Source organism: Chaetura pelagica, unplaced genomic scaffold (genome assembly GCF_000747805.2).
Source record: "Chaetura pelagica isolate M959 unplaced genomic scaffold, ChaPel_1.0 scaffold47, whole genome shotgun sequence".
NCBI classification, from domain to species: Eukaryota; Metazoa; Chordata; class Aves; order Apodiformes; family Apodidae; genus Chaetura; species Chaetura pelagica.
The window spans coordinates 1,540,451-1,565,819 of NW_009954140.1; the positions used below are offsets into that span (position 1 = coordinate 1,540,451).

At 36.0% G+C, this 25,369-nt stretch overlaps 1 protein-coding gene across 1 annotated transcript in view; it reads right to left on the reverse strand.

Annotated features, from left to right (window-relative positions):
• Nucleotides 1-2,760: 2,760 nt before the first annotated feature.
• The window catches only part of MBTD1 (mbt domain containing 1), a 29,385-nt gene continuing 6,776 nt past the window's right edge, over nt 2,761-25,369 (reverse strand). Inside the window, exons 6-16 of the mRNA XM_010002681.1 lie at nt 20,710-20,827; nt 20,031-20,165; nt 19,469-19,557; nt 17,949-18,183; nt 16,625-16,680; nt 16,245-16,349; nt 15,269-15,416; nt 12,607-12,689; nt 8,152-8,386; nt 7,451-7,528; nt 2,761-3,069 (exon numbers count right to left, since the gene is read on the reverse strand). Coding sequence (XP_010000983.1) covers nt 2,951-3,069; nt 7,451-7,528; nt 8,152-8,386; nt 12,607-12,689; nt 15,269-15,416; nt 16,245-16,349; nt 16,625-16,680; nt 17,949-18,183; nt 19,469-19,557; nt 20,031-20,165; nt 20,710-20,827 — 1,401 coding nt within the window. The 3' untranslated portion in view covers nt 2,761-2,950. The remainder of the gene's footprint in view (nt 3,070-7,450; nt 7,529-8,151; nt 8,387-12,606; nt 12,690-15,268; nt 15,417-16,244; nt 16,350-16,624; nt 16,681-17,948; nt 18,184-19,468; nt 19,558-20,030; nt 20,166-20,709; nt 20,828-25,369) is intronic.

Sequence of the window (25,369 nt, forward strand, 5' to 3'; positions counted from 1 at the left end):
GGAAACAAACCCACTCTTTGAGGAGACCACTCTCTAGATGCCTGGTGGAATTTTGCTCCTTCTCCTTAAATCTCTCCTAAGGAAATGTCATCACGTAGTTCTTCATGTGGTTTGCTTAGCACAGATTTCACTGTACTTAAAAATAGACCTAAATTGTGCAATAGTCAATTCAGAAACACAAAAGAGATTTCACCCACTGATCTCTGCACACAACTCCTACGGAAGCCACACGAGTAGCTGGAGAATGCAAATCAACTAATGTAGTTTAGTGTTTAATGAATAAAATACCTATTTTTAAAGAACATTATAAACACTGAGACTTAAAATCTGAGTCTTGCATTTCTCCAGCACAGGATGTGTGTTCAACCTAAGCCACTGATTTTCCCTCTTGACTTTCAAAAGACTGTAACTCAGAAGTCAGGTAAGAGCCCGGGCCATACACAGAAGCCCAAGGTTTAGAGACTTGGCAATATACCTTGCTCACTACTAGCCCCATTTTTCACATTATGAAACACAAATGAATGCAAGAATTTTTCTACTGTAGTCAGAAACTACTGATGAGAGAAGCAAACAAGATTGTGCTGACCTGGTTCCAGACGACTGGGACAATCTGCAAGTTGTAGCATTAAAAAAAAAAAAAATCAACAGTGATATACTTACCAGCCAAAATCAATGCTTGCAGAGCTGGAAATTACAGCAGGTTAAATGGAGAACACAAGAAAAAAAATAATCAAAGCTCAAAGTGTCATTACAATGGTCTCTAATCCTACATCTCCAATCCAGGCTACTCAAAATAAATGTCACGGGTGGGTCACAATCTGAGAGAAGGTTAATTGAAGTCTACCAAGTCTGACGAAGTCCTTTTTGTGGCTATTTTAGAGAGCTAAAATGTCTTTACCACCTGAAGTTACAGATATTTATAATCTGATAACCAGTTCTGTCAACATAAGCTGTTGGTAAAAAGGGGTCATTATTTAAGAAAATGTCACCAGTAAGGGAGAAAAGAATTCCAGACATTCCTACACTATACAGGACATGTTTTACTTCCAGTAGTAAATACAAAACTTTACATAGTTAACCCCTCTTGCATAGAATGAGGTAAACCTGTGCATATTACCAATACTATGTACCCAAAGATAGAGCAAGATTTCAGAAAATAATCAAATTGCTGGTTTTCAACTTTCTATGCACTATTTTTTTTTAGCTCAAACAACAATATACAAAAATTGTCTCCTGGGGCTCTGTGGGCTGATATCCTTATAGCATTTCTTAGGCTGTAGGAACACAGATGTTACTAATTTTAATATTTTTTAAGCCCTAATTCATGGTCAGATGATCACTGTACTGCTCTGAAGGGGACTGGCTAAGACCCAGAAGCACTTATAGAACATATGCAGTTAATTCCTGAGAGTTTAGTTAATGAACCTTACTGGTAAAAGCTAAAGCTCTTGATGCACATTTTTCCAGTCACAGCTCTGCTGAGCTGATAAACTGTTTTACTAATCAACTCCATGAATGATATAACTTACAAAAATGTACAAAGTTTAAAAATATGGAAAGATAAAATCCAAATTACTAAGATGCTAAAATACTTCCTGTTTTACTGGTAAGTAATTTTCACCTTTTTACATGACTTCTGCCTTCAAAAAAATCTGGACAGTTAAGCAGGTGGGGCCAAAGGGATATTTGGAGACACAAGGATTCCAGGCAATAAGCAAATCCAGTTTATGAATCAGATAGTAGACAGTACATGATTTATACTTTTCTCAAGTCTCAACTTCCATATTACACTATTGCAGCATGAAAAGAATATTGCAGGCTGTGCAGAACTGAATTCCTCTTTTTTAAATTCACAATGTATGGCTCCTTTTAGCTCACCTGAAACCATGTGGAGCATTGGTTTTGACTGTTCAGAAGTAAATATTTAAGATGGCAAGGAAACACCTAGGTCTTTCTGAAGGGAAAGAAAAATCAGAAGACTACTTAGAAGTCCTTTCCTACTACCAAGGGAAGCCTGAGTTACTGTCCACCTAAGTCTCCTCTTCAGTCGAAATTGACAGCTACAACTAATCTTCCAAATGAGGGAATATTCTGAAGTTCCAGTTTGGCATAGGGCTCTGTAAACGTTTGCTGAAGCATTCCAAGACTACAGACATTCACGTACAGACAAGAGCTTCATAGTCCCAATCCAATGCCCACTGCAGTCAACGGAGACAAGGCTACTGATACCAATGGGCACTCAATCAGACCCCAAGGAACCTTTTTTTTTTTGTTTGTTTGCTTATTTTTTAGATCTTATATAAAAAGTATTTTAAGCTAAATAAAAACATCTTGAAAAGTTAAAATCTTCTTCAGGTGATGGCTCCATTGCAACTGGGGCTACTCACTGAGTAGAGCTTTACAGGACTATCTTCCACATACAATTTCTGCTTCTAAATTACGGCTCAAATGCCTTATTTTCACAATAACAAAACAAAACAGAGGAGTGACCAGTGCAGTTCACAAGAGTCCAAGTCTCCCAACTAGTACCAAAAAGGTTCATTTGTTATGACAGTTCATTTGTATTTGCAACTATATCTTCCTCCCACCGCTTCCCACAATCATGCTATAGTTAAACTTTAATCTTACCAAAAAATTAGAATTTCAGTTCTTGTTAACAATGAACAATAAATCTGAACTTGAAAATATTACAAAATTCTTTCAAAAGCTTCAAATACAACACAAAAGTGTCCATTTTTGTTTTTAATAAATTGAAAAATCTTTTTCACTAAAATAGTTTCCCCGCCCTTCCAAAAAATTCTGAACTGAGTCTAACTCATCTACAGTTAGCAAAGTGCCCCAGGTACAGTCACCTGAACTGTACCACCAAAGTGGGAACAAAATCAGTCAGTCTTGGAGAAAGGCTCTTTTCCTATCACCAATACTCTGCTCCTCACTTTTCTGAGCTGCCTTATGGTTCTTGTTTGATGTAGTAACTGGCAGATCCGTTGCTTTCCTGATCAGATGCTCCTTGAAGGAAGCTGTACTCTTCTCCATCTAGCAACTCCTCCTTCAGCTGCAATGAAGTCACTAAAAATAAGAGATTAACATTAAAGATCTATAAAATTGGAAGTACTACTTTGCCTTAAATTTACTTATTATTTAAATTGGCAACTGAACCCAGATTTCCTATTTTCTTATTTTCTGTGTTTTAGTGAGTTGTGTTTTAATGTTCAATATCCCACAGAGAGCAGATGCTTTCTGACTATAAATTGAACCTTAAGTTATGTTCCAATATTAACATATTTGAATAAATTATTTAAAATAATATATTCTCTATGGGGTTTTCTAAAGAGTTTAATATTTTAAAACACTAGTTTCAGAAGGTAACTAAATACATTAAACAGGAACAATAACTTATTTTACTATTTACTTCCCATTAAGCTTTATGCAAATAAAAATAAGATTGGTTATTGGCCATTTACAATCTATGAATCACTTTACTTAGCCCAATTACTGCAAACCATCTATGTGAGACACAGAAAAACATTGACAAAGATTTTCCAAGACATCATTAAAATTTTAAGATCCCAGAACATAATTTTCATTCAAACAAAGCATCTTTCTTGTAGTGTTAAATGCTCTCTCTTTTGTAAAAAGAAAATAGAAATGAGATCTCAGACAAAACAAGATGTTATGAATAGTAATAAAGTCAATTACTTTTCCAGTTTCATTAATGAATAGTGATAATTATCAATATGAGCACAATGAACACTGAAAATATAACACGTAAAGACTTTCATTAAAGGTGCAGTACTCACATTAAAGGGTTGATTATACAATAATAAATTATTCTCTATGACCAAATGAATGAGTATTAAAGCTTTGAGCTACTGAATGCAGAGTTTATATGCATATCAATATATCCTGAAATGTAGAAACATGCAGAAAAAGGAAAAGTAACCTTTATAACCTGTTCCTATGAGTAGCCTTATGATAAGTTACAAACAATTTAATTATTCTTTTATTATTTTTCTATGTCATCCCCCATGTTTAAACAAACTCTTGTGCTAAATAAAAAACTTAACAGTTGCAATGAGAAATTAAGAGGTAACTATGCAGCAAATGCAACCTATCTTCCTTGCTTTGAATAAAAAACTAGCAGCAATGATGGAGCTGCTGGCTGAGAATGTAGAAACCAAGCAGAAGGCCCAAGGCATAATTCAGTCCATCTGGTATTTTGCATGCACACAGAACACATGATAACTACAAAACATTCTTAATAAAAGTAGAAAACTAAAAATCCTGTAAAATAAGCATATATTTACAATTCAAATGCTAGTGAATGAGTTCACTGTCAACATGACAAGCTGCTTGCACAGAAACATAATAAACCTAAGAAAAAAATACCACCCTTATTGCAGACTAGGCCAGGTAGGATGCTACTTAACTTCTGCCCCCATTTTGGACAGTTTCCCCATTTAAAATAAACCAATGACATAATAAAGGATTTAAGAAAATTATCTCATTTATTATTTTGGTGTTCACACCAAAACAAATGTTTGAGGCTTTCCCAATAGTATCAAATGATGCTTACAAAAAGCCCAAGAAACATCTGTATTATGATCAGCTTCTACATGCTTTCATGCTTTTTTTTCAGGGTAACAAGGTGATATTAAATTTTTCTGTCTTCATGACTACATTTGTGCTCAGGAACTACCTGTAAGTCACAATGACATAAGGGAAAATTAGCATTATGTTGCGCACTGCAGATTTTAAAGAAAGGGGGCAAAAAACAACAGCTGTATTCTGAGCACCAAATTTATGTGTTTTTATGGATTAAGAAATTGCCCTAAAATAAGATCTCTTATATTCTTCTACCATATTCTTTTTTTTTTGGTGAGAAGTAAAAACATCATGGCTGATGGAATGCTTGTTAAGTTATTGCCATTCAGTGCTAAGTGACTGCTAGCTGCTTTGACAAGTGTCTGTAGTCTTGCAGAGCTCACTGTGTGATCAGTTCTACTTCACACTTAACACATGCTACTTGCTTCTCAGTGGACTCAGCAAGGAGATAAAATACTGCAGTAGAAATTTGCATCAATATACTCAGCAGAATGACTCAGACTGGAGAATTCTGCAAGCACATATGAGAAAAATGTGGAACTAACACCTCTCTGTGCTAAAAATAATCTAGCTTAATGAAGATAGTTTCTTTTTAAGCAGCTGTGGTTCCATTACCAGGAAAGCATTACTGCTGCATTATAAAGTTATATGACTGAAATCCTTATCAAAATAAGACTATTTATTTTTCTTTACAAATGGTGAAAAATAAAAGGCTACATAAACCTTTTCTTAGTATTATTTCCTGTGACTCAGCACTTCTGTTGCCATAACCTACTTAGAATACATTTGTAGGAGGCAGCCAACTATTTCTCATGACCTTGTTCTTTAATCGTCTTCTGATGATTAACCAATTTCTTAGTATTGAGTAAACAACAGTCCAGAACAGAAGCCTACATATACTTCAGGTTAGTGAGAAATTAAGAAACAATTCCACTAGAACAGATCTCCTTCCTATGGCAAAAGATGAAGGGAATTTTCTTTCCAGTGCTTGTGTCACACTATAAGAGAGCGATCAATAAACTTTTGCAGAGGTATTAGGTGTGATGAAGTAAAGAGCAGGATGGTGTAGCATAGCTTGCTAAGCAAAATCTGCTTAGACAGTTCAGAATCATCCAAGAACAGGTCCTACACAAAGGTAATTAAGGACAAGGCCATCTTTTCCTAGCTTAAGGCAACAGCAGTCACAACTTTCTCTAGATATTAGCAAACCAGCAGTTTTTCTGTACCTAAATTCTATTTAAAAAACACTGGTGCAGGATTCTGAACGAGATCCCATTTTCAGTGTTTAGCTCCTCAAACAGCAGAAAGGAGACAGTGCAAGGTTTGAGGTTGCAAGAACTTCCCAGACATTGCACCAAAGAAAAAAAGAGATAGCTATTCTGGTTGAAACTGAATTACTTTAAAATAGAGCAGCATCTGTCTCCAGAACCCTGATCTAGGCTTTATGTAAGAGTTTTCTTAGGGACAGTTACTTCACACTATAAACTCAACCTAGCAATGGGTCCATTTAATCAGACTTCACAATGAGCCAGAGACTCACCTGGAGGGCTTTCCCCTCACCATTGAAGGCCTGATTTTTATGAAACCTTTCCCTTTGCTAATATTTTCCTCCCATTTCTATTCCTTTACCTAGGATCAGTGGCCAAAGGCACATGATAGCCCTTAGAAATCCACATTGCCTTTTGGAAATCTGACAATAGAATTGCCAGTAATATTGAAGTCACCAGTGACTGATGCTTTGGAAGATAAGCCTGCCCAGAAGTTACAGACTACGTAAGGACTCATCTGGAAACACTTGAGCTGCAAAGCAGCTACACATCAACATAGAACAGCATAGCTTGGATTCCAAGAGCCTCTATGTTTCAGAGTGAGTTTTTAAGAGAGAAGGGAAAACTCTATCAGGGGTCATGCCTTATTTTAGCTTTATACTTGGATGAACTCAAGTCTCTGAGCAACAAACTCCCTGGAAACACAACTTAAGTCAAGATGATACAGATTTAACTGGCAAGAAAGGCCTCATGTTCTTGCTTAGAAGGGTATTTAACATAATTAAAACTCTTCTGAAGTCACATTAAGGACTGTTACAGATTGTTAGTCAAGTTTGCAGACTAATAAATTTCAGCATCAACAGAACTGCTGATTGGATTGTCTGACAGGCTGTCCTACTAGGACGTATGTCTGCAGCGTTAAACACTGCCCCTTCTCCAGCTCTCCACTGTTTCCAAGAAAACACCAATAGAATGAGTCAGTATCATGATTTGATACTCCAAATGTAATATACATATATAGGCTGTCTAGAACTAGACCATCTATTTCTATCAAGACAAACTATTCTTTCTTATGTGGCAGAAAAAAACTCCCTCTCCAGATGTATTTGGTTCTTTAACAAAGATACTGTAAAATTGTGAGTTAAACATAATTTAAAAATGTGTAGCACTTAAGAGTATAGACCCATCCTATGTTCTTATCTCCTGCACATAGACTTCTTGTACAATAGCTCTCATGTTGCTGCTGCTCCTGGCTCAAGAGGTAACTGCCTTACAAAATTGTCAAGTTACTGAGAAAATGGATAGTCAATGTATTATTTAACTAAAACAATGTCTGAATACTAAAAAATGGTTAAAGTTGTCCACCTACAATTCATATAGATAATTAGCAACACCAACCCCGTTGCAAGTTCTAAGAAATTATTATTGTGAACAAAAAAGTTCATTTTATGGCATACTGCACCTTTAAGCACAACACCTGGTTACACACAAACCTTTCCAAATATAAAAAGGAATTAGGGAGAGACCACAAATTTTTTAAAAAATAGAGAAAGTGCAAACACTACTTTATCACCCACTTTTCTTATGTCCTTTGTACTGTTGTGATTTAGCTTTTTTCTTCTGCTTCGATGAACTTGATTGGCTATCTCTTGATGCTGCAAAAAATTAAGAATTCAAAATTAGTGTTTTGGAGAAACATTTCTGGATGTGTCAAAGCTGATACACAGTTACAGAGTATCTCCTTAGGGACTGAACAAAAGCAGAATATCTTCAGTGTGGGAAAACTCTCCCATTAAGTTAGTAACAGTTGTCAAAATGTATTTATCAATTATTATCGTATAACTCGATTTGAGAAGACAAATTTTGATACACTAAATGAAGTACAGCCTTCTTACATAAGTACTCCTGCACACAAATACTTATGTACATGAGTTCTATCAAATTCAGTGTGTAAAGCATATGATATTTGCAATCTTAAAGCAATATGAATTCACAGTAGTATTATCCAGAACTGACTAGTAACAAGTTTTTTTCCCTAGATCAAATAAACATCTTCTGGCATTAAATGCAGTCAGTAGCCACAGAAACACCCAAAAGTACTTCAAAAGTCAAGGTGGAAGAGATTAGTACTATATATACTTCTAGATACTAGCAAAAATTACTTCTGTTTTTCCTATAGCTGGTGACCTGACCTGCAAAGGACCAAGTTAGGAATATCATCCTCCATAAGCAAGGACCAGAAAGGAACTGTTACATTATATACAAACCAGGAACTTACATTGTGGCGCTGGAGGCTGCAGCTGATACCCAGTTAGCTGACACCATCCCACTGGGTAGAGGTCTGGGGACTCACAATCCACCCACTGATCATATTCATCTTCCCACCCATCAAAGTGTATCCTCAGAAGCCGATGGATAATGCGAGTTACTGTGGCCACACAGACCAGGCGAGGTTCCATCAGATCCACAGCCTCTAGTTTCATTCCAACATGAAACCCATGGTTTGGAACTTCCTGGAAAAGCAAACACAAACAAGGAAAACATCAGTAAACAAGCTTGTTAATTAAGATGGCTTGAGCAAAGCATTGAGGAAAATATTTCAGTCAACTTAATGTAGGGAAATACTAATTACAAACTGGTGAAGTTTCCCCTCTCTCTGTTTTTCCTTAACATTTCAAATATATTGAAGCTTAACCTACTCAAATGTCAGTTTTGCCTTTAAAAAAATATTTATTGAAAAAGGTCAATTCCATGGACTGTGCAGACAGAAATTTAAAAATACTATTTACAGTTTAAATGTTTATTACCTTATTGAAGAGCTTTACAGGTGCTGCTATTGAGTCAGTTTCCCTGAGGTAGTCAAACCATTTAAAAGGGAGTTTTGCATAACCTGTGGATTTTAAACAACATTTTCATACATCAGCTGCAAACTTCATGCATAAGAACACAACAAAAATATCATATTGGCACTGTGTTACAGCTAAAAAGACAATAAAGAAGCAAAACATTAACATCAGAAACTTCCACTCTCTGAGCTTTGGTCTAAGGAACAAGACAGGCCCCTGGACACTGCCCGTGTGTGACAAAGATGATGAATGAACCTCTGGATAACACAGAAAGTGTCATTTCATGTTAAGATTAATTGTTCTTACTTGAAGCTTTCTGTCCACGTACATCTTTGATCTCTACAATGCCCCCCACAAACAACCCAGAACTGATCATGTAATTAAGCACATCCAATGTCTTTCCTGAGGGGAAAGAACTCCACTACTGAAACACTTGAATTGTTAGGAAGTGTATGAGTGGTATGAACAAGCATGGATATTTTAAAACTTAATAAGGCTAAAAATAGCAATAATAGTAACAATTATAGGAATTTTTTTCCTCCAATCTTAAAAGCAAGGGAAGAAAATATTCACTCAAACATATCTTCCTTTTGTTCATCTACTGAATATGCATAAAATATGCAGGATTGTTTTCCCACTTTGGGCAACTTCTACAACTGCTTATACCAATAATTCTCAAATTCTAGGTGGAGCAACAACAGCTTACAAGATTTCTTTGTGGCACTACATAGTGAGAGACATTCTGTAAAAATCACAGTGCAGTGGGCATGGCACGTGGAGCTACAGGACACAGCTGGATGTCATTTTAATGGGAGCAGAGAGCTCCCAGCAAGTCACAGCTCAGCACTGTAGAGCCAGACTCCTCAGGCAGCTAAAAGTCACAGCCCAAAATGCAATCCCACTCTTGAAAGTGTTTCAGCATCTTCACATTCTAGTAACTGCAGCAAGAGATGAAGATGCTTGGAAGGAATGAGTTTATGGAATCCAATGATTTCACAGCAGCTTATTGAGGTTAGCTACACTGCTAATTGTAATTTAGAAAAGAGTGCTCTTGTTAGGTATGGAAGTATCTGCATGAGCAGAGGTGGCTGGGTGGCTAACAATTGTTAAGGGTAGTAATGTATTTGTTTTGAATATTAATGCTTTCCTTCAAAATGCAGTTCCTCTGGCTAGACCACTATATTTGCACACAAGTCCTTTAGCTTCTCACTACACACACACGAGACATGTGCACGTGGTCCTTGCTAGAACACACAGAATTAGGAAACTGTCCTTTTTCAAGCCTGTAATTTGGAAAACCAAATGCATCTGTAAGAGTTAAGAAGCTTGGATCACTTTGATCCTATTAAAAATGCTAATGTGCATTACACTCTGTATTTTACTCCTGTTAATTCCTCTTTCAAATGACTTTAAGATCATTGCATGTGTGATTTATAATCACTTCCCAGTGGATGATACAGGACTTATGAAAAACTTCAACTGAAGGGAAAATATTCATGTAGATAAAGAATAAGGTTGCCATGATACAAAAAACATGCAAGTATCAAGTGTGCTGACAAGAAAATTCACACACTATCATGTAAGTAGTATTTGAAGAGAAGTTTCATTATAGAAGGGAGTTTTTTTTCCTGTTCTGTATCATCAATTTAATGTATTTATTTCTAAACTGATTGGTATCTAATGATATGCATGCTTTTTCTTCCCACAAAAACATTTCCTTGCACCACATTTCTGAGGGGTGATTACAGCCATGAATTTCTAGGCAAGAAATTCAGTAAATGAGCTTTGTGAAAAATAACAGTAATTCTGTCCAACTGCACTTTCCAAATACTCAAAGATGTCAGGTTCATTTGTGTGCAATAATGAAAATTATATGAAATTGTTTTCTTCATGTTGCAGTACACTGTCTTGGCAGTTATTACCTAGAAAAATAATTCAATAAATACAGTAGAAGCCTGCAAGAATGAGAACGGAGAAAAAACCCCATGGAAAACCACTACTATCTGCTGTTACACAGCTAGTTACAATCCTCCTTATCAAGCCCTAGACCAAGATAATAAAATGGAAAAATGAAGGCCATGTCTTCTGTAGTAACATGTGCTAGGGGACAGGCAGCTTTTTCTCACAGAAGGGACTATGCAGCATACAGCTCTAATGGCTACTATCTAAAAGCTCAGGTTTCTGCATATTATTCAAAAATTTAACTGGTATTGATGTGAGTTAGTCCAAGTCTGAGATTCTTCACAGTGTTTGTTAATCCTTTTGGTGGCCAGGATGTCCCAAGCCAATGACATATTCTGAATAGTCCTTTTAGTGACTAGCATACTTGTCATTCACTTTTGGGATATACTGTTCAACTAGTGGCTATCAATTTGTGACACCAAAAGCATTTTATTGTAGCCAGATAAACAATCAGATGTTCAATCTGACTTTTTTCTGAACGAAAAGTTTGATATCTCTGGTTTAAATTGCTTTCATGTTACACTGTTGTATTTGTTTCAGATTTGAAAGTCCTAAAAAGTGACATGAATTTTGTAGACTGAATTAAGAAACAAAGCATATGGCACATACAATATCACTGAAAATTATTCAAAATAAAATGTGGTCAGAATGCTATATGTACCTCTGGGTGGAGTTAGTTCAATCATGTTAATTTCACAGAAACCAACAGGGAAAATAGAAGGGGAAGTGGCATGGTAACAAAACCAATCAGACCCATCTGCTGCTTCTGAGCCATCAATCCCAATCATAAGATAGCCATCTGCTAAAACCTTTGTAAAGAAAAACAAAATTTTACATTAAATACCTTTAACTCTGTGATAAGGCTAGAAAGAAAGCATGCCATGTATCAAAAGAGTGAAAAGTAACTCAATAATAATGGCAGTACACTTAGAAGGACATTCAATTATAACAAACCGAAGAAATCCCAATTAATACCTGCCTCCAAGATCTTGTCATATTGTGCAATGTACCCTGTTAACTGCAAACTTATGAGATAAGCATTTCCTTTTTCTGATCTCTAGTTATTTTTCTTGTGAACTTTAGTTCTACTTCTAGAACTATATAATTGTCTACTATTTAGTTGCTATGGTATTCTGTACACCATTAATAAGAAAAAAGACTCAGAACCACACTCCTCACTGGTAAGGTTATGCAGTCCTGCTAAGGTACTTCTTACATTTCCTTCCTCTTTTAAAGCAGATTTCACATGGATGGGATCCCTCTCAATTAAGCTAGGAAAAAAGCACATCCTTACAATGTCTTTCTAGACTTCTCCAAGTAAGGAAGATGAGATTTCCTTTTGAACATTTGCAAAAAATTTGGTATCATTAGCAGAAGATTGTCCTGCAAATTGATCTCACAAACACACTATATTCTATTGAAAGGTGAGGCTCAATTTCCAGAGATTGAAGCAAAAATTAAAAAACTTGCATATGTATTCCTTTTCATAGCAGTTGAATATAAACAATCCCTATATTCCATGAAAATTCTCTGTGTGAATGAACTGCATTTATTTTGGTTTTGAGCTTGTTTCAAACCTGAATAAAGGTGAGTGAAAAAAAGGAACCCCATCTAAAAGACACATTTATTTTCTTACCTTTCTAATAGTTGCTACACATATTGCTGAGAGGTTTAAGGGGTCTATAGCTTCCAATTTCATTCCTTCTTTAAACCATTCTCCAGCTGCATCAACCAGGGAAATACTAATTACAAACTGGTGAAGTTTCCCCTCTCTCTGTTTTTCCTTAACATTTCAAATATATTGAAGCTTAACCTACTCAAATGTCAGTTTTGCCTTTAAAAAAATATTTATTGAAAAAGGTCAATTCCATGGACTGTGCAGACAGAAATTTAAAAATACTATTTACAGTTTAAATGTTTATTACCTTATTGAAGAGCTTTACAGGTGCTGCTATTGAGTCAGTTTCCCTGAGGTAGTCAAACCATTTAAAAGGGAGTTTTGCATAACCTGTGGATTTTAAACAACATTTTCATACATCAGCTGCAAACTTCATGCATAAGAACACAACAAAAATATCATATTGGCACTGTGTTACAGCTAAAAAGACAATAAAGAAGCAAAACATTAACATCAGAAACTTCCACTCTCTGAGCTTTGGTCTAAGGAACAAGACAGGCCCCTGGACACTGCCCGTGTGTGACAAAGATGATGAATGAACCTCTGGATAACACAGAAAGTGTCATTTCATGTTAAGATTAATTGTTCTTACTTGAAGCTTTCTGTCCACGTACATCTTTGATCTCTACAATGCCCCCCACAAACAACCCAGAACTGATCATGTAATTAAGCACATCCAATGTCTTTCCTGAGGGGAAAGAACTCCACTACTGAAACACTTGAATTGTTAGGAAGTGTATGAGTGGTATGAACAAGCATGGATATTTTAAAACTTAATAAGGCTAAAAATAGCAATAATAGTAACAATTATAGGAATTTTTTTCCTCCAATCTTAAAAGCAAGGGAAGAAAATATTCACTCAAACATATCTTCCTTTTGTTCATCTACTGAATATGCATAAAATATGCAGGATTGTTTTCCCACTTTGGGCAACTTCTACAACTGCTTATACCAATAATTCTCAAATTCTAGGTGGAGCAACAACAGCTTACAAGATTTCTTTGTGGCACTACATAGTGAGAGACATTCTGTAAAAATCACAGTGCAGTGGGCATGGCACGTGGAGCTACAGGACACAGCTGGATGTCATTTTAATGGGAGCAGAGAGCTCCCAGCAAGTCACAGCTCAGCACTGTAGAGCCAGACTCCTCAGGCAGCTAAAAGTCACAGCCCAAAATGCAATCCCACTCTTGAAAGTGTTTCAGCATCTTCACATTCTAGTAACTGCAGCAAGAGATGAAGATGCTTGGAAGGAATGAGTTTATGGAATCCAATGATTTCACAGCAGCTTATTGAGGTTAGCTACACTGCTAATTGTAATTTAGAAAAGAGTGCTCTTGTTAGGTATGGAAGTATCTGCATGAGCAGAGGTGGCTGGGTGGCTAACAATTGTTAAGGGTAGTAATGTATTTGTTTTGAATATTAATGCTTTCCTTCAAAATGCAGTTCCTCTGGCTAGACCACTATATTTGCACACAAGTCCTTTAGCTTCTCACTACACACACACGAGACATGTGCACGTGGTCCTTGCTAGAACACACAGAATTAGGAAACTGTCCTTTTTCAAGCCTGTAATTTGGAAAACCAAATGCATCTGTAAGAGTTAAGAAGCTTGGATCACTTTGATCCTATTAAAAATGCTAATGTGCATTACACTCTGTATTTTACTCCTGTTAATTCCTCTTTCAAATGACTTTAAGATCATTGCATGTGTGATTTATAATCACTTCCCAGTGGATGATACAGGACTTATGAAAAACTTCAACTGAAGGGAAAATATTCATGTAGATAAAGAATAAGGTTGCCATGATACAAAAAACATGCAAGTATCAAGTGTGCTGACAAGAAAATTCACACACTATCATGTAAGTAGTATTTGAAGAGAAGTTTCATTATAGAAGGGAGTTTTTTTTCCTGTTCTGTATCATCAATTTAATGTATTTATTTCTAAACTGATTGGTATCTAATGATATGCATGCTTTTTCTTCCCACAAAAACATTTCCTTGCACCACATTTCTGAGGGGTGATTACAGCCATGAATTTCTAGGCAAGAAATTCAGTAAATGAGCTTTGTGAAAAATAACAGTAATTCTGTCCAACTGCACTTTCCAAATACTCAAAGATGTCAGGTTCATTTGTGTGCAATAATGAAAATTATATGAAATTGTTTTCTTCATGTTGCAGTACACTGTCTTGGCAGTTATTACCTAGAAAAATAATTCAATAAATACAGTAGAAGCCTGCAAGAATGAGAACGGAGAAAAAACCCCATGGAAAACCACTACTATCTGCTGTTACACAGCTAGTTACAATCCTCCTTATCAAGCCCTAGACCAAGATAATAAAATGGAAAAATGAAGGCCATGTCTTCTGTAGTAACATGTGCTAGGGGACAGGCAGCTTTTTCTCACAGAAGGGACTATGCAGCATACAGCTCTAATGGCTACTATCTAAAAGCTCAGGTTTCTGCATATTATTCAAAAATTTAACTGGTATTGATGTGAGTTAGTCCAAGTCTGAGATTCTTCACAGTGTTTGTTAATCCTTTTGGTGGCCAGGATGTCCCAAGCCAATGACATATTCTGAATAGTCCTTTTAGTGACTAGCATACTTGTCATTCACTTTTGGGATATACTGTTCAACTAGTGGCTATCAATTTGTGACACCAAAAGCATTTTATTGTAGCCAGATAAACAATCAGATGTTCAATCTGACTTTTTTCTGAACGAAAAGTTTGATATCTCTGGTTTAAATTGCTTTCATGTTACACTGTTGTATTTGTTTCAGATTTGAAAGTCCTAAAAAGTGACATGAATTTTGTAGACTGAATTAAGAAACAAAGCATATGGCACATACAATATCACTGAAAATTATTCAAAATAAAATGTGGTCAGAATGCTATATGTACCTCTGGGTGGAGTTAGTTCAATCATGTTAATTTCACAGAAACCAACAGGGAAAATAGAAGGGGAAGTGGCATGGTAACAAAACCAATCAGACCCATCTGCTGCTTCTGAGCCATCAATCCCAATCATAAGATAGCCATCTGCTAAAACCTTTGTAAAGAAAAACAAAATTTTACATTAAATACCTTTAACTCTGTGATAAGGCTAGAAAGAAAGCATGCCATGTATCAAAAGAGTGAAAAGTAACTCAATAATAATGGCAGTACACTTAGAAGGACATTCAATTATAACAAACCGAAGAAATCCCAATTAATACCTGCCTCCAAGATCTTGTAATATTGTGCAATGTACCCTGTTAACTGCAAACTTATGAGATGAGCATTTCCTTTTTCTGATCTCTAGTTATTTTTCTTGTGAACTTTAGTTCTACTTCTAGAACTATATAATTGTCTACTATTTAGTTGCTATGGTATTCTGTACACCATTAATAAGAAAAAAAGACTCAGAACCACACTCCTCACTGGTAAGGTTATGCAGTCCTGCTAAGGTACTTCTTACATTTCCTTCCTCTTCTAAAGCAGATTTCACATGGATGGGATCCCTCTCAATTAAGCTAGGAAAAAAGCACATCCTTACAATGTCTTTCTAGACTTCTCCAAGTAAGGAAGATGAGATTTCCTTTTGAACAGTTGCAAAAAATTTGGTATCATTAGCAGAAGATTGTCCTGCAAATTGATCTCACAAACACACTATATTCTATTGAAAGGTGAGGCTCAATTTCCAGAGATTGAAGCAAAAATTAAAAAACTTGCATATGTATTCCTTTTCATAGCAGTTGAATATAAACAATCCCTATATTCCATGAAAATTCTCTGTGTGAATGAACTGCATTTATTTTGGTTTTGAGCTTGTTTCAAACCTGAATAAAGGTGAGTGAAAAAAAGGAACCCCATCTAAAAGACACATTTATTTTCTTACCTTTCTAATAGTTGCTACACATATTGCTGAGAGGTTTAAGGGGTCTATAGCTTCCAATTTCATTCCTTCTTTAAACCATTCTCCAGCTGCATCAACCTCTTTTACCTAAAGAATCACACAACAGCATCAAAAGCTAAGAATTTAATAAGCCTGGAACAAAACCTATGCCCACACCATCAAAGCAACAGATTGAAATACCTGTTCTATCATCTCTCTCAGGCAGGTCAAGTTAGGTAAGTGTTTGAATGAAAAGCAGTAATGTTTGTGCTGGGAATGTACCTCCAGGACTTAACTACAGCTTCACGTCTGCTTTAAATAGACTGGGAACTAAAGGTCCTCAATCAACTCTAAGAACACAGTATTCTTGCCAGCAAACTCACCTTCACAAATAAATGTGGGGGTGCATCAAAATGTCCATCCTGTTTCTTTGTAATGTCTACAAGGAATAACAGCACATGTTATTCAGAAGTTTTGTTAACAGAGTAGACAGTATCTTTTTCTGAATATGTTCACTAGTACCATGTATTCATCAGTGTAGGAAGCTCACAGTTTATAAGACTACCACAAAAATATGGAAAACATAATCCATCTATTTTTCCTACTGACTTCTACCCAAAATACCTCCATAACTGTCTCACTTATGCAAAAAAAAATAAATCAGTATTACAAGATCACTTGCTTGTGTCACAAATTTGATACAAATACACACAGAAGCTTTTGCACAAAACTGGCAACTAAACTACTTTGCATTATGTTATGACAGGAAATTAGTTATATATTTTTAATATAATTATACACAATCACTTTAAATCCTTATATTTGGCTGATTTTAGCCAACTGTTAAATAATATTTTTCAAGGGGAGTCCCTGGAACTCTGTTAGAAGCATTACTTCTAGGAAACAGCACTGTTCTTGATTTACCTAGCTACTCTTAATTATCAGTTGTTTCAGTGAAAGTTTAAGCACTAGGGAAACTGAAGGTTTTCCTGAAAGGATGCTTTGTGGAATGTTTTTACAGAAACTCTGTTTCTGACAAGGGACACAAGCAGAGAAATAAATTTATTTTTTTATAATTAGAAATGTTAAATATTTCAAATTACAAACATTTTTGTCTTTTAGATAACAAGGGCCTTATAAGTGTAGCATCTACTAGACTGCCAGTTCATCTTCTGTGCCCATCACCTCATGCCCTCTAAAACATGTAAATCTTGCAAGATAAAACTATTAAGAGTCTTAAACTTGCAAGTAAAAAAACACATCAGTACATAACAGGATACTTGTCCATGTTGTATTGTACAAAACAGACAAATATGAAGAAACTAGGAGCTGGTAGAACAGGACTGTGTAATTCCAGGTATCAGTATGAGAAATTCAACTCATCATGCTTGCATGTTGCAGTTTGAGGTTTTCCTGCCTAGACAGTTTGTCACCCACTGTTCACTGTTGAATCCTTCTAGATACTGACATAACACAAATCAACCTAAAACTTATTTTGGCTTTTCCAATGCTGAGAAGACACCAATTATACTTTTAACTGAAAATCCTGAATGCAATATAGTTGGAAAAAACCCTGGTCTGCATTACAGATTTATAAAAATTGTTCAAGCTTGTTTTATTACTCGTGTAACAGGAAGTACTGCTGAAGTCAGACTAATCCAAGTCAGAGCTGCCCACGAAGGCACCTCTCAAACTCAAGCAGCTTACCAGATCTTTTGAATCTGTGTCCTATACTTCGAGACCAACCAATATGGTGAATGAGAGGACTGTACATATGGCACCAGAAGTCATCAGTTTTGTCTTCACTTTCTTCATAGACCAATCTTAACCGTCCCCCAATGACGCTTTCCACCACTGCTACCCTTGTCCGACAGAGGTGGGTTTTGTCAACAACTTCTACTCTCATGGAAGTTTTGAAGGGATACTGCATACTCTCAGACACCTTAAAGGAACAAGGGAAAAACACATTCTCTAAGAATACACTCTGGTTTTCTTGACTCATCTTTCTTCTGCCAGTAAAGCACAGTATCAATGAACTTTTAATTCGAGCACTTGTTAATCAACCTGTAAAAATACACAAATTATTTATTTCATTGTTCATGGGGGAAAAAATGAAATGTTTCAGAAAACTAAGTAGAATAGACCCTACAATTCTTTAATCATACCAAGTACAGCCCCTAACACAATTCTAACATAGGCTACAGGAATTTTCCCCTGATTTAACGAAAACTTGTTCAGTTGTTAACAACAGACACAATTTTCTTGAGAAGCAATTTTGACTAAAACCATACCAGATTGTTGTGTTTGTTTTTTTTCTACTGCCATTCACTCAAAATACAGCATTAAAAGTAGGATTAAAATACTTGATTGTAAAAGGCATGGAAAAACCCTTCAACATAACTAAAGCTGGCCACTCACCAACATATTTCTTCATAATACACCAAAAAGAAAGGTAGAATATGAAAATAGGTATTATTCTGCCTTGTGACAATAAATTGTTTAGAAGTCAGTATCTGTCACTTGCCATTTCCATTAAAACCTCCTCAAAGTGCAGAGATCTTGCCAATTGAATTTGGCTTCCAACTGACTTATTTTTAAAAAAGAAATGAAGAACTGCAGAAAGTTTTTTTGTTTGCTTTAAAAAGAATTACTAAATGCAGCATAATACAACCAAGAAATCTCATATTCCTACTGAAACCTTTGCACCACCTCACGATATTAGTAAGTAAACTCAGAGCACAATATACTACACACTTAAAGACAGCAAAAAATCTAGTCCAGAACAGGTGAAAAATACTAATATTTATAAGCATGTACTTTACTACATCTAGGCATGTGCTACATTAACACATTTTGCTCAGTTTCTTGAAATAGTGCATGATAAAAATAATTGATAAACTAGAAAAAGAAGTTTTCATTTTTCTTATGCATCACAGAGAAGCTTATTAGCTTTTTTTTTATAATTAGGTATTTTAAAATTAAAATAGACTAATGAATCTTTACAGAAAATTTGTTTCTGATAGAGGAAAGAGTTTTCCAAATACATGCTGACAAGTGTGGACATAAATGGAGAATAGAGATTTCAAGGAAAACTGTATTTAAGGGAAGAAACTAATGTATCTTCTTCACTATAAAAGAAGCCAATGTGCCACAGTAAAATAGTTCAATTCTTCACACTGTGCTGCATTTTTGTTTATAGTAAATCATTGATATTGCATCAGCCTTACCTTCTGAGAAAAGTCAGGAGGAAGTGTTTTGGCACCAGTAAGTCGTTTCACTAGAAAAGCTTTCCAGTTTGTGTATTTGTGTTGGATGGCTGTTGCAAATGAAGGGGAAAAAATAAGCCACTGATTTTTAATTGTGTCCATTAAAGACAATATTAGAGTCTGGAATATGTAAAGAAGAAATCCCAGATAACTGCTAAAAGGCCTGGATGACAATAAAGACAAAAAACTCTTTAGAGAATGAATGCTGCCCAAGATTAAGTCTAAGGGTATTGTCAGGGCAAAGAATTTAATAACAAAAGATAAATAAAATCAGTGCATGTTCACTTAGCTAACTGCTTCCACCTTGATCTTAAAAACTTTAAGTTGCATCCGATGGGCTACTCCAAGAAACACTTTCAGCATCAGTCAAGTACTTAGTTTTCCAAAAGTTAAAATTATTTATTCATAACTGCTAAAAGATTTGTTACAGTAAAAAAAGAAAGACTGATATCTGGACCATAAACATATTTAGTTTAATAAAAAGAGACTTTAGTATCAATCAGTAAGGCTACTATTTACATACTTCGAGGAGGGACTAGGGGCTTCCCACTGGTTGCACACCAACCAACTGGGTGGATGTCAGACCCACAAACATTGCACCAGAAGTCAAGACTTGAATCATTTTCAAAGCCTTCGTATCTTAGCAGAGCATTGTAGCCTGAAAAGAAAGCAGTCTCATTTTAAAAAAAGGCAAAAATTAAACAAGACCATCAAATACGTATTAGTAGTTCTTTACCAGTCTCAAAGTATTACATTGGATTTTCTGGAATACAATTTGTATAGAATGTTATTCTTATGGCACATCTCTGCATGTTATTAATGCACAGGGTGGATTACACTGATGAACATGCATATGCCATCACACATCATTTTTTATTAAAATTCTTGAACTATAAACCCTGAGAAGTTACATGCAGAAGGACAAAATTAATTACCTACAGTACCTGATTTTTCTATCTTAGCTATGTGACCTTGAATTTTTAACTTCTCACCAAGAAAAGTGATTTGCATAACAAGGTTTAGTTATTGGAATTAAACAATTTCCTATATCCTCATTCTGCACTATTCTTAGTGTACTCTTGAGCAACATAAAAAACCCCACTCTGACAGCTCTGATAACCTAAACAGTGTCAACATTCTACTAACCAGGTGCCCATTAAGCCCTTCAGACAATTTAATAATTTCAACTAAAATATATTCACCTGCTAATTTTACAATTCCAGCTATCCAGAAGACTTTGGTAGGTAGGCTGCAGTCAGTGTTCGGAACCTCCACTCGCACTCCTTCTGAGATATCACCCCAGCATGTCCCCATAGGTGCCTATAATTCAAATGTAGGGGGGAGAAAGTCACCAGTTCTTCACAAAAAGTAAATTTTCTTTGTTATATTAGTGTTTTACAACTGACTGAAAAAGACAACACAATCAATGTACAAGATACAACCCTAAATACACTGGTGTGTATTTAGAAAACAGTTGTTTTAGGAAAACCTGGTTTGGTTCTGATTTGAACCTGATGTGTGGTATTGTAATTGTATACAATGATTAATGCATATTTATCTGCAAAAACTATAGGATTCCACGCTTAAAAATCTGTAAAGCAAAAGCACAAATTGCAGATACTCACAGGTCACCTTTATTCTACTGTGTTTCAACTAGGTGCAAGCTACTCATTTTAGTGAGAATGGTGTAATTCCTCTGTAATTCAACTTGCAAAAAAATTATAGTACTTCAAATTCATACCTGTATCACACACATCAGACTTTACATTCTGTAAATCAGAAATACTCCTGAAAAAATGCCTAAAAGCTATTTCTTGAATCTATTCTGACAATTATATTATGGTGGGGTTTATCACCCACTGGTTCACAGGTTTTCAAACCACTTGCAAGTAATCTTTCTATCAAGCAAGCAAAAAGAAGGCCAAGTGGCATCTTTGTAATGAACACCAGAAAGAAACACAAGCTTGATGAACTAATAAGAAGTTGGGGAAATGAGATAAAAATTACACTTCGTTTGCTATCTCAAAAGAATGATTCGTTGAACAGAGCAACCTGAAGATAGTCAAAGATGGTATTGTAGAGGTATCAGAAAAGCACAGTGCTGAAGAATCCAAAACCTTAAACTCCACTGAGGTTATATTGGTAAAAAAAACCAGAAAAGTACTCAGTCTAGTTTAAACTAGATAACATCATGAAGGAAAAGATTGGGATTTGGGTTTTTAAAAATTCTAAGTTGTTCTAAGAAACATAAAATCTAATCAGTTCAGAGAATATCCAGATATCTCAGGGACAATCAAAGGAGTCCTCTGCTTCTGTGCCACTGGGGGCAGACAGTATTCTAAGGCTGTCTCAGGTACAAGGCTCTTTGCAAACACAGAGAAATTAACAGCTCAGTGGGAACAGCCCTCAGCTTCACAGAGTTTTGGCTGATGGCCACAAGAAAGTTGGATTAATTCTGAATTATTTGAAAACATGACTGTTGGGGCCCTGGCTGTGCTGAATGATTACAAGAAACTTTAGGCAACAAGAACAGTGAAGGTCATTTCATGGGAACTAGTGAAGCTCTGGTATGTGTAGCAATCGAGTAGTAAGGTAAACAGGACGGGGAGTCAGATAAAGGGCTTAAAGTAGGGGCCAATCAAAAGGGGAATGGGGATGTGTGAACAATGTATATTAAGAACTTTGTTTTGCCGCGTGGACAGCGTGCACGCGGTCCTGAGACTATATCATCTGCACGCCACTAAATAAACTCGGACTGAATCTACATCATACTGCTGTGCTGTATTCTTTCCCAGCTTGCCACAGATATGGACCACGGCACATGACACTAGAATTTTGCTGGCAATCAGAAATAGCCAACTAGCAGCACTAAAAGCCAAACTTCTTTCAAAAAAGGGATACACTTCACTAGTAGCTAGTTAATGCAAAACTAGTGTTAACTAGTAAAGGAAAAATCAGTTTTTGCAAGTATCCCAGTTTCTTATTCTTGTACCCTGGTCTCTTCATGTTCTGCTATGTCCCATCTACACCAGTCTAAACTGCAGAGCTCTTTTCTGCCATCTGGCAGACAGAGAGAAAAACAATTTGAAAGACGAAGGCTTATGTTCACACAAAAAATAGGCAGAAACAGCTACTTAACCAAGTCCTATTACACTTTCACTCTCATCTCTAAATGACACGCAGAGCTTTTTGAATTGAATTGGGGAAATAATAATATATGCCATTTGAAAAGTTTGTATCTTGTTGCCTTGTATAGAGATACAGATGAGGCCAAACATTCAGCAGTGCTGAATAATTTCACAATCCAGCTGCATTTAACCAAAATATATTTTACTGCCTGCTCATCTATTCAGCTGATGCAGAGAGAAAAGTGTATCAAAACACTTCTCACATCAACCAGTAATGGAAATGTCACAAGTTTTTATTTCTAAAATGTGGATTGGTATAGAGGGAAATAGCAGAAAGTTAAATTTGTCCTTGTCTGTGAAAATATTGGTTCTGCTAGTTCTCCTACACCAATCCATATGGCTCACCTTTCAGAAGAAGGAAGCCATCCTATGTAGCATGACTACTGAATTGCCAGATAACATTACTATCCTGAAGCAATGGCTTGCAGTATACCTGGCATACTGTGCCATCTTCTCCTTCATCACTCATGAATATTCTTAAGGAAGGAAGACAGGATAAACCAGGGCTATACCAGCCATCTCCCTTCATGTTGTCTCTGTCTTAATCTGATTAACCAATCAATGTTTACACAGTGCTTTGAAAAACTCACAAAGCACTGTTAAGTCTTATTAATCTGCTGGCTGGAAGGGTAACTCAAGTCTGGATTGGCGTAGTGCGAACTAGCAGAACCATCATTTACAGGTAAGAACAAATTTACCTTTCAGACTCATGATGAAGAGATCCACTTGATGTCACTCCCAAACAAGGAAGATCTGGGTCACGGCTTCCTGCTCCGGGAGATGACCTGGGAGGGTTTATCTGTGTGCAGCAGCTGCCTTCTCTGCAAGGTAAGTTGCAATCAGGAAGGTGCTGTTTGACACGAGCACCTGCAGACCAGGTATCCCCACGTGCCCAGCTGAGCAAAGATCTTGTGTGTTCAGTAACTGTCTTCTAAAGATTTTGGATGGCACCAACATTGCCATGATTTCAGACTTGAAACTCGGATCAGGATTCTAATGGGAAAATGATGCTACCCCTTCCTGGAGCATAAAGATACTAAGCTGACACCTCGTGTGTGAGCAGTACCCCACAAAGGAAATGCCAGAGAAGACCATGTGTGAATTGTTTAAAAGTTCAAAGCTAATCCCTGCCACCTAGTGTAAAAACCTGCAATTGCTACCGTATAGCAAACTTATTTTAATAACAAAAGAAACCAAGAGAATGAAAATACTTCAGCTCAGAATAAAATTCACCTGAAAATAGATTGAAAAATTCTTAAATTCTGAAAATGTGCACCTCACTAGCAACCGAGTGGAAAAGAATAATTGCTATTAATTGCATGTTAAGTAGTATTGACAAACAACTCCAAGCACTGTATTTGCTTTCATCTCTAAGAATGGTTTGAGCTAATAAAAACAACAGAGAAAAAAGTAAAAACTGTTTATAAGAAAATGAAACTGGAATACAGGTTGGCAATGAGCAGACTGTGTGCTACTTAGCTATAAGGCAGTATTAAAAATACTTAATTAAGAAATCACACTTTGCATCAGTAACTGATCTGGGAAAATTATATCACACTTGAAATACAGGAGTAGGCCAGATTATTAAAAAAATTATCAATAAACCAACTGTCACAACTTATAATTCCTTTGAATTTTCTTTAATGTTGATCCCAATGTTCCCTATCAAATATCCATACAGATACACCCCACATAACCAGGTACATAATTTATCTAATAACAAATTGAAGGGTAGATATGTCATGACCAATTCAGAACTTTTGTTTTGAACAGAGCAAGCTTTGTATGTTCAATCTGGTGGACACACACAACATGTGCATGGAATCCATAATATGGATGGTAAACAGGTATAAACTAACACAAACTTCTACAAATCAAAGCAGTACAGTTCACAGAAAACAGCAACAATCTTTCCAGAGAAACAAAATGAGTATTGTTTCTTTTAATTGTCAACAGAGTGGGGGAGAGAGAGAAGGATCTAACGAGAGCACTGATGTGTTTTCAGATTCTTACAGGTTTATATCATATATTTTTCAATACATAGTTACAGTAAAACTAAATGCAAATCACACCCTTGAACACTAACTAATGTCCACCAAAGAAGTGGAACTCTCCAAAGGAGAGTGCAGGAGTTGTTTTACTTGTATAAAAAAGGGAAAGCAGGGACAGAAAAGAAACAGCATTCAGGCTTAGTAGCACTGTTGCCATATAGCTTGTGGAAATTTTCAAGGTAAAATGTGAAGATTAGTGTTGTATCTGTTCTCATTCAACATAATGAAGCAGTAAGAAAGGAAGATATAAACTCCTTTTAATATGGCACCTTAAAGTATAATTTAGAAGTGACCTAATCATTGTAGCTGTACCCTAATTAAGGACACCATACACCATGAAGTGTTTGTTGTTATAATAGCACAGCCCACACTATCACACAATAGTCTTTGATATGTACTCAGGAAATTACTTATTATAGAATGTACAAAACTGTGAAAGCAAAGTGCAAACATTCTCATTTAAGCACGTGGAATTCAATACAAATTCACGAAGTTATACTAATGCAAGGCTCTGTTCTGGACAACAGTAAAGGCCCCTGAGCATAAAGGGTGCTATTCATAAAGTGCCAACTGCCAAGAGCCCTCAGCTCCTACTGATTTATGAGTTGACAGGACTCAGCAGG